We start from the raw sequence: 18964 nt of genomic DNA, 5'->3' as shown, positions 1-18964 counted from the left end.
AAAATAATAATAATTTGCTAAACCCTCACGCACACGCGAGGTCATCGTCATTTTTTAAAAAAAGTTCGTTTCGTTTCAGTTTTGTTCCAAAATTGAAATGAAATAAAATTTTTTTCTAAAAAAACGTTACAATGTCTAATGATAAAATTTTCAAATTGAAACAACTATGCTCCATCATCATCATCATCGTCGTCGTCGTTGTTGTTAATTTTACCGCCAGGTAATTACCTATCTACCTACCTATGTAGCTAACCACACGCGAATTGATCACAGGTGGAAAGCGTACAAACTTGCAACGGACAATTTTTCTCCCCCTCCATTTCTCTCTCCCTTGCTGAATAACAATAATAATAATAAAAACTTGCGCAGCAATGTTTCTATTCCGTTTTTTTTTCTCTCTCCCTATTTTTTCGTTCCAAAAATAATGTTGATTGCTGTTGTTGTTTGAAACGATTGCTGGAACATAAAGGTTTATTGACACCGTTGATGATCCGAATACCTTTATGGCTAGTCCATCAGATTATTTTCAACTAATTTTCCAATTGGAAACTAGTAATTATTAACCACTACCATTTTTACTTTTAACCATATACTACTTTTATTCAAGTCATTTATTACTATTATCATATTATTTTTTATTGAAAAAAATAAATAATGATTAATCATTTTGAAAAATACCGATGCTTGTTACATCATCACCATGATCACTATTAACGACAACAACTAAAAATTGGACAAAATGAAGGCGGCAGGTAAGCTAAGAGGACAGCCTCCATCAAAAACCTCGAAGCTAAAATACCACCACCACCACAGCATCATTCTATTTATACGATATACCTGCCTATATTGGGCGTTAATTTTACTTCACACACGCACACACATCTGTTGCACATCCATTGACGATGATAATAATATTGGCCAGGTAGAATTCATCTGAAGCAGAAACGAAAAGAGTCAGACAACCAACCAAAATGCTAACTAAGCTTTGGAGAACAAAAAAAAACTAACCGAACCAGATCCTGATCAGATCTAATTCGGCATTCAGGCAACTGGTGTTTTTGTGTGTATGTGATGTTTGATGTGACACTTGTGTGTTTCATTTGGTTTGGTTTGATTCACTGAGAAAAACCTGTTAACCAGTATTTTTTTTTTTTGTTTTGTTTCTCTTTTTCGTAAAAAGTTTCTATCTCTCTCTCTTTCATCTTGGTGATGTTCTTTTTTTTATTGGAAAAAAAGGTGGAGAATCCAGTATGTTGACAATGTCTTGACAATGGTGACAATTGTTTTTTGGTTTGGTCGATTGTTGTTGTTGTTGGTGAGAAAAAGAGACATTTAAATTTTTGTTGTTGTTGTTATGTTGTTTCATTCATTCATTTGGGCATTTTTGATTCAATCAGTCGAATCAACCATTCGAATCCGATAATAGCAACAACAACTACCGAATGGCGACAATCATCAATTTGATTTGATCCATTGGAGAGCCAGTCAACCAACCAAACCAAATGAAAATCGATTAACGATAATTTTTTTTACCACCAAATCAACCAAAGAAAATAACCAAATTGTGTATGTGTGTGACTCTTTTTTTTCTGGTTGTTTAAATTTTTTTTTGATTTTAATTGATTCTATCGATACCTGATTTCGATGATGATCTCTTTTTTTGTTTTGTTTCCCTGATCACTTCCTTTGACCTCGAAAGTTTTTCATCAATGTCAAATATATTTGTTTCTAATCACGTGTGTTGATACTAACCAACCAAAGAAAAACATCAAAAATGAATGATACATTAATACATTCGGAATATATTACCTCGTATCCTATTGCAGGTTCATCATCATCATCACCATCAGCAACGTCACCATCAACATCGACATCGATATCATCATCATCATCATCGTTGTCATCGACAACAACTTCGGTATCAGCAGCGGCAGCAGCAGCAGCTGCTGCAGCTGCCGCAATGATTGGTTATTCAACCACAACCGGTCATCAATATCATACACATCCGCATCATGTATCGCAACAATTTTCCAATCATCAATCACAATTACATCATCATCATCATTCAAATAATAATAATGATAATAATAATTTGCAACATTTAAATCAAAATGGTCATCATAATCAATATCATTTGAATCATAATGGTGGTCATCATTCACATCATGCATCATACAATGATATAATGAGTCATTCAGATTCGTTATATCATTCACATCAACAACAACTTTTTCAACAACAGCAACAACAACAACCACAAATACAATATCATGGAACAATAATGCATCATCATCCACATCATCCTCATCATAATAATCATAATCATCCAGATCTATTACAACAAGCAACAAATGGTTTATTAGCAAATGAAGCACCTGATCATGGTACATTATTGATGATGAATCAAAATCAAAATAATTTATTAACATTAACATTAAATGGTAATCATAATCATAATAATGCATCAATGTTTTCACATCATCATTTGTTACCATCGTTGCCGCATTCATCATTATCACCGTCATCATCATCTGCATCATCATCAACGACAACAACACTAACAACATTAACCGGGGCAATACCATCAACAACAACATCCACATCGATTCAACAACAGCAATATACACAACTTGATTCACCACAATTAACAACAATTCTAATTACAACTAGTAATGATAATAATAATAATAACGATGATGATAATAATGATAATGATAATCAAACAGCAACAAATATTCATCATCATGGATCATCATCTAAATCTTCATCCACAATAACAACAACAGCAACAACGTCGTCAACAGCAACAACATCATCGACAACAACAATAACGGGAACACCATCAACACCATCACCAGTATCTAGTAAGAAAAAACGTAAGTTAGGGACCTATCGATTAGGGTTAGATTAGGTTAGATTAGAGATGTTTTGTTCGCCTGAAATGGAATGTTGTGGTAAGCATTGAGGGTGGAAAAAAACATCATTTCAATGAGATTAGCATATTATTACTGACCTAGAATCTTTTAGAATATTTCAATTTCAAAATTGTCACTTTTATTTTTGATGTTTTTTTCTTTGATGCATGAAAATGATGATCTTGATGATAATTCGTGTCAAAGATACGGACCATATGATTTTGTTTACCTTACTTTTGTTTTGTTTTGTTTCCTTATTTGAACCAAAAAGAAAAAGAAAACAATGAAGTTAACCAGGCAAATCGTGGTTAACAACAACAACCAATCACGATCATAACACACAACGATGATGCATGACGGTTACGGACGGTTTATCCATCCATCCACACGAATTTCCATTCAATAAAAAAACTTCCTATTTTTTTCACTTTCAATCAGGCCAATGTCAATGACAAATAAGAATTTTATTTTCTGGAAATTTTTTTTCCCTTTTTCAAAAATCAAAATAAAGAATTTTATCAATGTTTTTTTCTCGTTGACCAAGTTAAATGAAAACAAATTGATGATGATCCAGTTTTTTTTCTCTATGTTTATTATCGTAAGGTTTAGTGAAAAAAGGAATCCATGGTTGCGGAACGTTAATCACAGTCATTCAAGAAAGAATTCTATGAAGTTTGTCTATGTGTGTGTGTGTGTGTTCGTCCATCCATTCATCCAGATCTTTGAGCAAAGAGGGAATACGAAAGTGAAAAATCGCCAGTATAGCAGCAGTAAAAGAATTGAAACCATCGTTGTTTTATTTCGATTGAGACATTTATCGATTTTTCCAATTTCGATTTTCGATTTTGGACGATGATTATCGTGATGGTAGAAAGAACGAATTGGTCATTTTTCCGGAAGGAAGGAAATAACATTATCAAAACAAAAATGTGCAGCAGAATCAAAATAATCATTTTTTTTATATTTTTTATTCGAATGGTCAAATTTTATGTTTGCAGTTTTAAAAAATAATCTATAGGAGAAATTCATAAATGAAATGATTCGTAACGAATTGTAATTCTTAGACAGGCCTGAATTGAAATAAAATGAATGAATGAAAAAAAAGGTTTCCTTCACATCACATCATCATTCGTTGAGAAATTTTACAAAAAAATTAGTCATCATCATCCAATGAAATGAACATAACATTTTTTCGTTGTTGTATGTGATACATTGGCGGTACGTTCAAAAAAGAAATTGTCACGTGTCCTGTTATAATTTTATTTTCGAGAAAAAAGAATGAAATACACACAGCAACCAAACACATCAGACGCGTGTCTTATAACAATCATGATGACTTTTTGCTTTGTTGCTCTTTACAAGTCAATTTTTCTTCAGACCTTTAGAACTTTGACATTTTTTTTTGGTCGCTGTTTTCGATCCATCAATGAAAATGGTTGACCTATCACAAAAGGGATCCACAGTTATGTTTCGAAAAGAATTGCAACCGGAAAAAAATTTTCACATTTCACTTTGATTATGATGAACCGAACCAAAAAAGATTCAAAATGAAAGAATAGAATCAATTTCTTTGTTCTTTGCTCAGTTTATTCTCTTGCTCACTGCAAAACATGATGTTTTTCGAATCGATGTTTAATGATTTTCTTTTCTTTTTTTGTTGTTGGTTTGTGTGTTGTCTCCTACCGAGTGAATGAGTAGTGTGTATGTGTGTTTGTTTGAAGTTTATAAATAAGCCAATTTCCGTTCAATTCGTTTGAGTGAATGGATAAATAAGTGGCTTGAATCTAATTCATTCATGTTTTCATTGATTGATAAAGTCATCATCGTTTTGAGAAAATGATAATGATCGTTAGCCAGTTAGTTTGACTGGTTTGGTTTGATTTAGTTGGTTTTTTTCTCTGATCCTTTTGACAATCGGAAATGAATCAATTAAATTCTGTTCTCAAGAATTGATTATTTTGTTCGTTTGACTAAATTTACCCTTTGTGTGTTTGTTTTTCGATGAGGCGTGAGAGAAAGTTTTCCGAAAACAAAAAATCAATTTTTGTCATTTGAAAGCAATTTGAATAGATATGGATGAAATTTTTTTCAATTTTTTCAAATTAATGGTTTTTTTCATCGTTGATGATGATGACAGCCTCTAATTGATTATCGTTTTTCTTTACCAAGAATAAAAAATGATGAAAAACTTATTGAAAAAAATTCTTCTTTTTCAATTATGCTATTTCCCAAGTTATAATTCTGGGTTAACAAAATATTTTCACCAGTTTCCTAAACACAAAAAGTTTCGGGTAATAAATTCCGAGAATAATTCCCAATTGTATGATTGGGAATTGAATCAGAAAAAAAACTTTTTCAATTTTTTCAATTTCAATTTCATTTTTGTTTTCAAACAAACAACAAAAAGAAAAATTTTTCAAATGAAAATTTCAATTTTTTGTTTTGTTGTTTTTTGCCATTTCCATTGAATCCATTGATGGCATCATCTTTGAATTTCTCTACCAAAAAAAAACAACGTTCCAAATGGACCACCCACACCATGTTAATCATCTTCGATGGACCACCATCACTGAAATAATTTCAAAGGTGATATCGATGTAAACTAGATTAGATTCATCACTCAATTGACACCTTGTTTGTTTGTTTGTTTACCGCCGCCGCCAACGTTGAAAATTTTTTCAAAAAAAAATTTACCTGAACCTTGTTTTTATTCAAACAAACGAAAACTCGTTGACAAATTATCACACGCAAACCACACTAATCAACCAGATCAATCATCATAGGTTCCGATCATAATCATTATTGGTAATTTATAACCATTTTTCTTCAACAAGGTTATTATTAAGTAAAAATTTCTTCTTATTTTTTGACCATTACTAAATATACTGATCATGGTAATTACTAACCTTCAAATATAATCATTATAATTATTATTTCTAAGTCGGTTTTTTTACCTACAAAAAAAATTGTGTGTGTCTGGTTTCAATCTGGATTTTTTTCCACAAAACACGTGTGTCCAGCAAATCCAAACAATAACAAAAAAAGTTTCTGGTCTTTATCATCATCGAATCAAATTGAAATAAAATGAACATCATCATCATTAAATTGATTACAACAATGTTTTTTTTTTTCTGTTGGTTGCTGTAATATCTTTTGTGATCAACTAAAAAGGCAATGACATTGATAATAATGATGATTATGATTATGATCCATAGAGAGATCTGAATAATGTTCCTGCAATAATAGTAATTTTTTTTGAACAAAGATTCAGGAACAAGGAGTGGTGGTGTTCAGGTTTCTCTATTGGGAAATAATGATGATGATGATTCCATTTACTTAATGAACAAATCTTATCATCATCATCATTATTTTCATTATCATTATACAACGACTTTGGTAAAATGATGTTTTATTTTTCGCAAAACTATCATTTTTTCCATTCTTTGTGTTTCAACCGGTAAATTTTCATGCTTTTTTTTGTAAATAAAAAAGCTAGGGTCAAGTGAGTCAATCTGTTCGTAATGGAATCCCATTGTTGTGATGATTAGAATATCCAGAATTATTCTGTGACGCCATATTCCATACTATACCTTTACCTTACTACTACTATCATGATGATAATAATCATATTGTATTTTCCATAGTCAAACATATAAACTATGGAGAATCTGTAACAATGATTTTCATTGAATGTATTTCTCTCTTTACCGAATTAATCATCATATTTACCACTACTACCATTACTCGGTTATTATATATTTTTGTGAATTTAATGACAATTCTAAATATCAAAAAGTGAGCAGATTACACTGATGGATGATGATTTAGATGATTGGGATGATGGGAAGATCCATAGATCGTTGCATCCCACATTTTATTTCATTCAGATATACATTACGGACAAAAATTCTACGTTTCCATGACATGTAATGATGATGATACACATATATATCAATTAAACGCATGCGTATTATGCTTAACAATTTTTCAACAACGAAAAATTACAAAGGCGTATTGCACATATGAATGTTATATATAATAATCCACCATCATATTCAATTGGTTTGTTTGAAGTGAAGAGGAAAAAAATCGGTAAATGAGATATTTCATACAGCCAGAATATGAATTCTGAAAATGTTGAAAAATAAAATAGAAGAAAAGAAAATGAAAAAAAGATGCGTCAAACGATCGAATCAGTGAAAGAAATTATTCATCCATTTTTATCCATGAAAAAAACAACCAAACCAAGTTTCAAGAATATTTTTTTCAAAGTTTTTGTTTTCACTATTTTCTTTTCAGTTTGAATTCTTGTCTTTAGAGACACAGAAAAGAACCCGATTATCCTACACCAGTCTGTTTATTGTTGTTGTTGTTGTCCATTCTTCCGCATCTTGAATTTTGTCGATGTTTTTTGTTTGGTGTTTGTCAGTGATGTCAATTTGATGATTTTTTTTGCAAAAAAAAATGAAAGGGGCAATGTTACAAGTCGTTTCACACGATTGACCACCATCACCACCTACACACACAATCATCATCAACATCAGTCAACCAAACCAAACTAAACCAAACACCCGTTACAGGACAACAACCCAGAAATATTTGGTTGAAAACTGTACATTTTCACTTTTTTTTTGGTTCGGCTATTTCAACAGTGACTGACTGGCTGACTAAACCAGAAAACCCCAGAAGATGACAATGAAAAATTCGGACAATTCAATGAGATGAGATGACGTTTTTCCACAAAATCCGACCAACCATTCATCCGTTCATCCAGATCCGATTCGATCCAACGATCACTGTTGATGGTGAATCATTTTGTTGTTCTTTGTTCGGTGTTGAAGAATGCACTAAACCAAATAATTTTGATCATTCAAGCTTTACACGCAGAAAAGGTGATAATCTTACCGCTACTACCCGCCATCAAGACAAATCAGTTGACCATCATTACCAGTGCGTTTTTCTTTTCTTTTTCTGTTTTTGTTCTGATTGAATCGCATCTTTTCGCACCAACTTTCACCGAATGATGATCATGATCATTGAACAAATCAACCGAACCATTCATCCAGACATGTGAATCGATGTGAATCGTTGTGCATCCAATCCAATCCAAAACATTAACCAGCCAGCCATCCATCAAGTTTCAATCCAATTTTCACTTTTTTTCTGATTCAACCGAATTGAACCGAAACAAATTCTTACCCTACATTTTGTTCATTATTATCATCATCCCAGGAAGACAGGTCATCATTTTTTTGAATGACCCTGGTTGATTCTGTGATTCTACAATTTTTTTCCATCTCTCTTATCTTTTACGTTGCAGAATTTTGTTTTTTTTCTTTTCATATTTTTTTTGACTTTGATGTTGTGTGTGTAAATCGATTGATTGAGATAAGAAATTGAATTTGAACAACAAAACGACAAAACATTTATATAACAAAACTAACTGAAACACACGTGATCAATCAAGGTTGAATGATTTTGGATGATGATGGTTTTTTGATCTTTTTTTCTTTGTCCAAAGTTAAAAATAATCAAAAAAAAGCCACGTGTATGTGTGAATTGAACTTGAAAATTTGTCCAATTATCATTATCATCAAACAAAATCATCATTTAATCATAACAAAATTTGTTTCCCAAAAACAAAAACAACAGTAAAAATCATGGATATTTCATTATATCGTTATAATGCATCCATGATGGAATATTATTCTTGTAATTTTTTTTCCTTTTTTTTATAAAAATTGATTTTTTTAAAAAGTTTTTATTTTGGTTGATTTTAAATTTTTTTGTTCTTTTAATTTTCTGTCAATTCAAATAGGCCATGGTGGTGTTAATCAATTGGGCGGTGTATTTGTAAATGGTCGACCATTACCGGATGTTGTTCGTAGTCGAATTGTTGAATTAGCTCATCAAGGTGTACGACCCTGTGATATTTCTCGACAGCTACGTGTATCGCATGGATGTGTTAGTAAAATACTTGGAAGGTAAGTCATTTTGAAATAGATTTTTTTTTCTTATCATTCATCATCTTTAAAACATTGAAAACGCAAACAAAATGTTTGCGTTTCGCATGAAAAAATTCTTAATGTTTTTTGATTTTGTTGCCAAGAATAATAAGAAATTTTTCGCAATTCCTTCTTATTCTGGGCGTTGTCGACAAATTTTTTATCGAGTGAAAGTTTTTTTTTAAAAAAACCAAAAAACTCAATGTTATTTGAAAGAAGCGCATTCACTTTTATCGTCATCATCATCAGAATGGTGGTATAATACTTCACTTGAATGTCCATCCGTGTGTAACCATATCACGTATTTTCTCCCTTTCTCTCTTTTACCCTCTCTACCCCCCAATCTGAATATAGAAGAAGAGAAGGACAATCATTCCATGTTTGAAAAAAATGGAGAATTTTTTTTTGAATTCATAAATTTTATGAATCATAAGCCATAGTGAAACAGAATGAGTTTGTTTAGTTTTTGTTTTTTGTTTGACCATTGTATATAGACTCTATATATTTGCTATATGTTTTGGGTTGTTGTATCAAAACGAAAACAAAAAAAGATAAAAAGATAAAAATTCCAAACCATTCAAACACAGAGAAAAAAGATATAGCTTGATAGATAGTGATCATGGAAATGATGATGATGATAATATTAATAACAAAATTAAGCTAATTTGATTCAATGTTTCCAAAACAAAAATATACATAAAATGTTTTTAGTGAATTGAGTGAATTTTTTCCACATAGAATTCATTTCATGGAAAAAATGAACTTTTGCATTGGCAAGATTTTTGTTTTTGTTTTGATAAATTATTCAATATTTTTGTCCATTAACAACATCTAAAATTCTTTTTTTGAAATTCATTTTTTATCTTACCATAGATATTATGAAACTGGTAGTATAAAGCCGGGTGTAATTGGTGGATCGAAACCAAAAGTAGCAACACCAAAAGTAGTTGATGCTATTGCTAATTATAAAAAATCTAATCCAACAATGTTTGCATGGGAAATACGTGATCGTTTATTGGCTGATGGTATTTGTGATGCTGATAATATACCATCAGTATCAAGTATTAATCGTATTGTCCGGAATAAAGCAGCTGAAAAAGCTAAAAATCATCATCATAATCATCAAAATAATCATCAACATCAAAATGGTAATTCTAATCATTCATCATGCTCATCATCAACAACTGCAACAACAACAACAAACGGAAATTTAAATCTTGTTAATTTAGCAAATTCACCACAATCTGGTTCAATTTCCTCATCAAATGTATCAAGTCCATCAATGATTAGTCCAAATTCAATCAAAACTGATGATTTAGTTAATGGTAGTGGTAATAATAATAATAATGTTGGTGATATTGGTGTTGGAGGTGTTAATAATTCATCATCATCATCGAATCAAACATCGGTAATTGTACAAGCATCATCATCCTCAACATCATCGATAGCCGCATCATCTACTTCTTTATCGGCATCAACAACATCTGCATCATCGTCATCAACAACACCAATGGCAACATACTCAATAAATGGAATTTTGGGCATTGATTCAGTTTCACCTGATTCACATCATCATCCGCATCATCAACATTTACATCATTTACATTCACATCATCAACATCATCCGCATCATCATCATCCACATCACCAACAGCAACAACAACATCATCATCAATTTTTACAGCAACATGCACATCCACAACAACAGCAGCAATCAACACGTTCAATGAAACGTACATTACTTGATCTTGATGGTAAGTTCTCTGATTGATTGAAAGCCAAACAAACAAACACACAAAGCACATTAATATTGTGGTGGAGGTGCTTTGTTGATAATCTTTTTGTTTGATAATATTTTGGTTTGATGATGATAATATCAACAAAAACATAAAATCAAAATTGACAATTCAATTCAATTGGTTGAAAAGTGTGAATATTTTCCCCATAGAGATAAACCTGGATTGAATTGAACTATTTTGATCCAATCAATCATCATATCATGTATCAAATGTATATTGTTGTTGAAATGTTCTGTTTTTTGCTTTCGCTATTTTAAATTAGATTTAATTTTCATTATTTTTCACTTTCATTCTTCTGGTTAGAAAGAATATTGTTACCGAAAACAAAAACAAAAAATAATAATAATAAATTGAAGTGACAAGATTGAATTGAAAAACGATATACGATACAACGAATGAGGAAAATGAGCAATAAAACCGACATTATTACAAATATAAAATAACGATTGGTATTTTGCTAACATTAGGAAAATCCCCAATAGAATCATCATTATTATTGTTTGATATTCGGTAGCAGCTGAATTTTTTTTCCAGTTTGTCATTTGAATGAAATTCGGAAACATCTGATATATATTCTGTGATTTTTCTATTCAGCTCGCTGCGCTAGCTAGCTTGCTCAGTGACATTTTTGTTGTTGTTGTAGAGGGGGAACTTTTAGTAATAACACAGTCTGGTGGTAGTTAGCTACTAGTAATGATGATGATGATCATCATCATCATTATTGATGACATTTTAATGGATTCGACATTTGATTGAAAAAATGAAATAAAATAAAAAAATTCATTGGCTATTTTGACATTGTCATCCAACTCCTCGGCTTCGTATAAATGAAGCCGAAATAGAAGACCCTGCTTGTTCATTTTTTCACAATGAATACTATGTGGTGTTTTGACAATTCAAAAAAAAAAAATATGAACCACATTTGGATAGATGAAATGAACGGGACACGTGTGTGTGTGTGTGTATGTCACAAATCTAGAAATTGAAATCGAAAATGAATTGTTTCTTTGACTCCCAAGAGTCAATTTAGTCATCATCATTTGAATTGAATATGACCTTTTGTATGTTTGTTTGGCTTGATTTTTGGTCCCATTTGGTTGTTTTTGAAAAACATTGAAACAACCGATTTGTTGTTGTATTTGGGAATCACTTATTTTTCTGGGATTTTTTCTCATTTTTTTATTCTTATCATTCCGATTGCAGACAATCAAAACAATACGGTTGCCAATACGAATTCAAATCAATTGAATGGCGTTGCATCATCGTTATCCAATGCTGGATCCGTATCACCAACCAAAATAACGAAAACATCATCATCATCAACAACCAACAATAATAATAATGCCATACATGATGATTCAGGATCCATATTAATTCTTAATGATACGAACAGAGAATCTATAGCATCCGCATCATCATCCACGGCATCATCTACAACAACAGTATCGATGATTGGTTGTCCAAATAAAAAATTATCATCATCAACAACAGCAATATCGCCAACGACAACAACAGCAGATGTGTCCACATCATCATCATCATCATCTGCATCAACAACATTATTACCTCCATTTTCTGTTACAGTTTCAGCTATTTCAGCTGGATCTCAACAACAACAACAAACATTGTCCACATCAGCAACAGCCAATAATAATAATATTGTTCATAGTCAACAACAACATTCGCATCCTCATTCACATCAACAGCAACAACATCCGCATCATTCTCATCATCATTCTCACCAACAGCAACAACAACAATATCAATATTGGACTGTATTAGATGGTGGTGTTGGTGCTCATCATTCACCGGATATGATTAATGAAAATGGTGGAACGACAACAACACCCACGCATCAACAACAGCAACAGTTACTCAATGATCATCAACAACAACAATTATTAATTCCGGTTTCGCAACATCAACAGCAACAACAGCTTTCTCAACAATCTCATCATTCAACTAATGGTATTGGCAGTGGCGGCGGTTGTGTTCCAATTGGAACCGGTGCAATTGCATCGATACCAGGTGGACATCATCATTATGAAACAACAACTTTATATACACCACCAATTGGTAAGTTTGTTTTGGAAAATCCTATTTTTGTTCAAAAAATTGTTGTTGTTGAATTCAATTTTGTTGGACAACAATAACAACCACATCATAATAATCATCACATAAACATCTTCACCTTATTTGTGTCTATCGGCCATTCGATAGTAATTGTCTTCCTTTTCTCTCTCATGAACTTTAACCTTAGACCGCAACACTTATTTTTGTATTTCTTTCAATGAATGAAGCGCCGACCTTGTTTCATTTTTTGTTGTCCGTCTATGATTTAATAATAATGAGAATTCTTGATGCTGATCAGAAGGGTCATTATTGCCAGGTAGAGACCATTTCGACCCTAGTAGTACCTTGATTTTTTTATTTTTCCATTCAGGAAAAATTATATTTTATTTTTGTGAATGAGGAAAAACAAGAGAGACGGATAGAAATTGCTGGCGGCCTTTTGTCGTCGTCGTCATCATCACAATCATCATAATAATCATTGTCGGTGTTGTCTATGATTATCATCATCAACTACCACACTTGCTATATCCACAAAAAGACAATTATAACAAATGCTGGTGTTTATTTTTCCATTTTTTTGCACTTCATTCACAACATTCATTTTTATTTTTTCAATTTCAAAATATCATTTTTACGATAAAATAGTAGACTAGATGTGTGGATAGAAACTCCAGGAAACGAACAATTTTGAATTTCATTTCAATATTTCATTACGAACAAACAACCAATTTCATTCATAGTTTTTCCATTTCTAATTTCAAATTGTCAATTTCAATGATAATGGTTCATTTCAGCCTTCTCTCTCTTTTGATATCCTTGTCTTGCGTTTTTTTATCTTTCTTATTTTCTAAGTTTAAGGATTGATTTTTTTTGGTTAAAATTTGCAATTTCATCTCTATGTCAAATGTAGCTGTTTTAATCTTTTTTGGGGAATCTTATTTTTTCAGTTTTCTTAATTTTCAAAGTCTGTCAATTTTTGTTTGTTGCATAGAAGCTTCTAGCAATAAATTTTTAATTTATGAAAAAAAACTAGCTGATGGCTTTGATTACTTTGAAAGCCAATAATTGTATCGAGGTTACTGATCGGATTGTTGTTGTTGTTGATGTGAATCGATTCAATCGGATCGGAATCATAATTTGATTTTCGTTTTTTGACTGTGTTGATTGATTGATTGATTGGCAATGGCAATGGCCATCATCATTATCATCATCATAATTGTCTTTTATGATTTTTTTTGTTCAAGGAAAATCATTGATAGAAAAGTATTGTTATTGGAATTGAATTTTCTAAATTTTTTTTGCTGTTCGTGGAAAAAATTTCAAAAATGAACTTTTTTAAAAAATTTAATTGTCTTCTTTGTCGGTAAATCAACTTGTGAGGTAGTGTAAGGAACCTTTGATAATTTGTGAACTTTGACCCTTTTTTTCTCTCTAATTCAATTCATTCATTGTGATGATGATGAACCGGTTAGCCAAAAACAAAAAACATAAAAAGGGTTTTCAAGTGTTGTTGTTCTACATTCGATAAAAATCGTGGGAATCGATTATCGATCGATCGATCTATCGACAATCAAAATGTGTCGATGATAATTGATCTTTGCCAATTTTTTGCCCTTCCTAAATAATAACAATAACGATAATTTTCAATTTTGATTCATTCTACAACAAAAAAAAATTCACATTTTCAAAATGAAATTTTGAAAATTAAAAAACAAAAACAATCGAATTGATAATTACAGAATCCCACACACATACACACACATCGAATAGAATATTTAGCCTATTGTTTTGACTTCGACGATGATGATGAGTTCTCACGAATTTGATTTTATCTTTTTTTCAAGAAATTTTTCTTAATTTTTGTTCAACTTAAAAAACTATTGTTTTTGTTTTTGATTGTGTAGTTGTAGTGGCATTGAAAATAGAAGTTCTTTTGGTTACACTTGTAGTAGTGGTAATAATACTAATAGTTGTAAGAGATAGTAGAAAAAAACTAAGCATCTTCTTCTTATTGGATCGATCAATAGTTTATGGTCACGCCTCATTGACTTTTTTCCATCTTTGCAATTGGTCCATGTTCTTTTCTTGTCTTGCTTTCTTATCTTTCTCTCATTCGCTCACATTGTATTTGGCTCCTCCTTTCGACAATGATTCGAGTCGGTTGATTGGCTGATATGGTTGTTGGTGTTTATAAAAACGAGAAATAACCATGATGTTTATGATTGTAAAAGTAAACAGGACAGTATCTGATGATGATAAACTTTTTTCTATTTATCATCATCATCATTTTGAACTTTTGTGTGGGCGCGTTTAAAAAAAAGTAAATTTTTGTTTGTTTGTTTTTTGTGGGTAATCTTTTCCTTTTTTTTTTTGCTATTTATATCTGATGATGATGATTTAGTTTTTGAAAAGTTGAAATGAAAAAATTTTTTCAAAAACCGAACAAACATCATTTGGAAAAGTCAAACGAATGAAAAAGCTAGAATCATTTGAAATTGAAATGAACAAAATTCTATCATGAATTTTTTTTATGAAATCGGTAAATCTCTTGAGGATTTTCATCCTGTATGATGACGATGATGATGTGGGTATATTTTAAATTTGAAAAAATATTTCCATTTGAATTTTCGAACAACAAAAAATGAACGAATGAAAAATCCTGGGGAAAAAACACGCTAGGCAGGGCGCCATTTCTGAATAATCTACCAAGAAGGCAAAGAACACTATTTTAACATCGATAATGTCTTTGTGTGTGCTCACAACAACAACAACCATAATGCACACTGCAAATTGCAAAGTTTTTTCTCTGTCTTTATATTCATTGTATGTTGTAAATCGAAACAGAAAAGAAAAAAGTTCACTTGCCTTTCTCCCAAAACTTGAAATCAAGAACTCACAGTATGGTTGTACAGAATAAACTAACTGAAAAGAATCATTCATATACTACCCAAGTCATAATGATGATGATAATAATAAAATGAACGCATCACTGATCATCATCATCATGTAATGTGTTTGTAGTTTGTGTATGAATATAAAGCAAGACGAGTTTTTTATTTGAATTTGAGTTTGATAGTCAAAGATTCATTATTCCTGTCATTTTTAGAATGTGAATAAAGTTGAGTGAATGAATGAGAGAGAGAGAGAGAGAGAGAGAAAAGGGTTAATAAATAAACGAGGATGCAAACAGCAATGAAAAAAACCGATTTGATTTTCGTTCCGTTTGTTTCCACTATTTCGACTTTCTCCTTTGAAGCTATTTCCTTGATTGCCTTGGATTTTTTTTGGGTGTTGGATTTGATGATGATATTTTTCTTCGATTCCCTACATCGGATGCGGCACAAAGTAACTGTAATTAGCTTTCACTTGTAGTTGTTGTTGTTATTTTATCCATTATTTATAGAGTTTGTTTTTTATGGAAAAATTGAGATTCCTAGTTTGCCTGTTTTTATGAGCTGTGAGCAAAAAAAAGAAAATTGATGTTTCATTTCGTTTGGTTTTGTTGGTGCAAGAGAGAGAAAATTGATTGTAAATTGGCCATTTTATTTTTCTCATCTCTATCTTTCGCAATTGGCAAATTATTTCACTATTTGATTGAATCGATCAATTTGAAATTGAATTCAAGTTCAATTTCGAATCAAAAAAAATCATATAGATCACGGAACTAGATTATCCTGATTATTATTGGCTGTTTGGGTGCTTTCACGATCACATCAAATAATGGGTCATCATCATTGTTTCCAAACAAATTTTCTTCTGAATTATCTCAAAAAAATCCTGTCGAATTTGATTTTTTTTGAGATAATTGTGTGTAACAGCATCGACAACTATTATGCAATTTTCAGCCAAACAAACAAACAAAAAACATGACAGTAAATAATGGCAATTTTGTTCCATTGAACAAACAAAAATAAATAAATAAATCAGGTTAAAATAATAATTATCTTGATATTTTGATTTTCTTTTGGTCATTAATCATTTCAAATGACCTACTACTTTTTGAATTCAATTTAGAATGTTGTTTCGTATGTAATTTTGGATCGATTTGATTCTAAATGTTTCACAGCGATGTTTTTTGTTTGTACTGAGAAAAGGGAGGAGAAACAATAAATGTTTTTTTTTATTTTGGAAAAATCAAATCAAAAATTGTCTCTCTCTTTTTTGTTTGTTGATTATGTTGCAATCACTGTCGGTTTGTACATTTGCCGTTTGTTTATTTGGCGTCATTATTATTAATATTTTATCACTGCTGTTAAATTAAGTATCAATAGTCACGCAATCAAACTATTTCAATGAAAAATAAATAAATAAAACCAATTTTTTGATGACACGCTCGCCCAAGGTAGATCATCGTTTGTTATTGATTTGATTTTAGATTGCGTGCATTTTTGTGAATTCTCACTTGTTGTTGTTGTTGTTTGTCATCCATCAATTTGGTGCAACATAAGTAACCAAAAAAAAGCCGCCTTCATGTATTGAAGAAACTTGATTTTTATTTTCTTAAAAAATCACATTTTTACTAATCGATTCTATTTTGTTTTGATCTATTCAGGTGCAAATACAGCAACCGGTGATTATTATGCAGCCGCTGCATATCATGGTTATTATGCAACATCAAATTATGGTGCAGCAGCAGCAGCAGCTGCCGCTGCGGCTTCTTCTGTATCAACAGTTTCAACAACAACAACATCACCATATTCATCACAACAAGGAAATAATAATAATAATCTTGGTGATTTATCATCACCGAATGGTGGTATTGTCGGTACACCTACAACCAATCAAACGCTTATAAGTATGCTTCTATTTTAACCCTCCTCGCACTTGATTCCAATTGAATTAACTAAATTTGAAATTTTTTTCCAAAAGATCCTTATTATTATAGTGCAGTAAATGTTGCCGCAATTCAACGATCATCCGCATCAGCTTCATCATCATTGACGCCTGCATCTCCGCAATCAATAACCGGATCATTAATGATTGGTAATATTGGTGGCGGTGGACAACAACGTGGACAAACAACAGTTGCACTTTAAACCAAAAACAATTCTCAATTGAAATGAGAAATTCTGCCTCAAAAAAAGTCAAATCAATAAGACACACACATAGGTCAAGGGATCTTTTAAATACATAGCATTTTAAAAATGTCAATTTTCTTTTCTTATCGATTTTGATTGATTGATTGTCAGATTTTTTCATCACCTTACATTTTGATTTAATAACAAAGAAAAACCAACACGCCCATAATGCCCTGTTCTTTTTAATGGCATCGTTTGAAGAGATACCGGTTTAAACATTTTTAATTTTCTTGATTTTTCTTCTGAATTTTCCTACAAAAGTCCAAAAACTATTTACACTCACACACTCTCATATACATACAAGTATCCAGCATCATTTATATAACCAACCAAGTAGCCATATTTAAGAAACGAAAAAAAATCATCATCATCATTGTTGTAAGCCAAAATTTAAATTTAAAAAATTTAACAAACCAAAAAACAACGAAAATGTTAAATTCTGTTCATTTTGTTTTTTCCCTACCGAAAAATACACCAAAATACAAAATGAGCGCCATATTTATTATATGAATTTGTTGTTTTTTCCAAACGAAAAACCAGGGGGAAAAAATTACGAATCACACACTCCCTTAATCATCATCATCATCATTGTCCACTCCCACATCACACAGAAACACCCAATAATTAATTAATTATTTTCTATATTTGAATATTTCAATTCACACTCACTCATCATAGCCATCATGATCGTTGAATGAATTTGGTCATATTGTAAATATTTGAATTTTATCAATGGAGATTTAATCATCATCATTTATGATTATAATAATAATAAAGTTTTGTCCAATTTTCAAAAAAAGTCAAGCCCATTTTGATTTCAATTTGAAAAGCAAAAGGCACCACTCCCATTCGCATTGAATTAATTAATTAATTAATTATTTTTTTTCTTCGCTCTTTGTTATTCAATTAAATTGATTTTGATTTTTGGGAGCCAAACAAAGAAAATCTCAAACAACAATTATGATGACACCCTTTTTGCTGTTGTTGTGTGGTCCTTATCTTTTGAAATATAGTGTAAGGCGTCGCTGTTGTCGTCGTCATGATCAATTTATGTGGCGTCATCATCATTTGTGTGACCCTCACCATTAGTCAGT

At 31.3% G+C, this 18964-nt stretch overlaps 1 protein-coding gene across 2 annotated transcripts; it reads left to right on the top strand.

Moving 5' to 3' along the window:
* Positions 1-1053: 1053 nt before the first annotated feature.
* Positions 1054-18399, top strand: LOC113796245 (uncharacterized). 2 transcript variants are annotated; one of them, XM_075824053.1, is made up of 6 exons: positions 1054-2876; positions 8734-8899; positions 9794-10674; positions 11923-12795; positions 17345-17587; positions 17662-18399. In XM_075824053.1, the coding sequence occupies exons 1-6, from the start codon at positions 1775-1777 to the stop codon at positions 17826-17828; spliced, it is 3432 nt and encodes a 1143-aa protein (XP_075680168.1). In that variant the 5' UTR covers positions 1054-1774; the 3' UTR covers positions 17829-18399. The 2 variants fall into 2 exon arrangements, with proteins under 2 accessions (XP_075680168.1, XP_075680169.1); XM_075824054.1 differs by having other exon boundaries at positions 1058-2864.
* The last annotated feature ends 565 nt before the right edge of the window (positions 18400-18964 follow it).

The sequence above is a fragment of the Dermatophagoides pteronyssinus genome, unplaced genomic scaffold (genome assembly GCF_027571235.1).
Source record: "Dermatophagoides pteronyssinus isolate colony J.1.1.1.1 unplaced genomic scaffold, Derpt_VIB-CSIC_2022.12 sq0046, whole genome shotgun sequence".
In the NCBI taxonomy this organism is placed as follows: Eukaryota; Metazoa; Arthropoda; class Arachnida; order Sarcoptiformes; family Pyroglyphidae; genus Dermatophagoides; species Dermatophagoides pteronyssinus.
The sequence above is the reverse complement of the archived record's forward strand: the minus strand, read 5'-3'. Positions and strand labels throughout refer to the sequence as shown.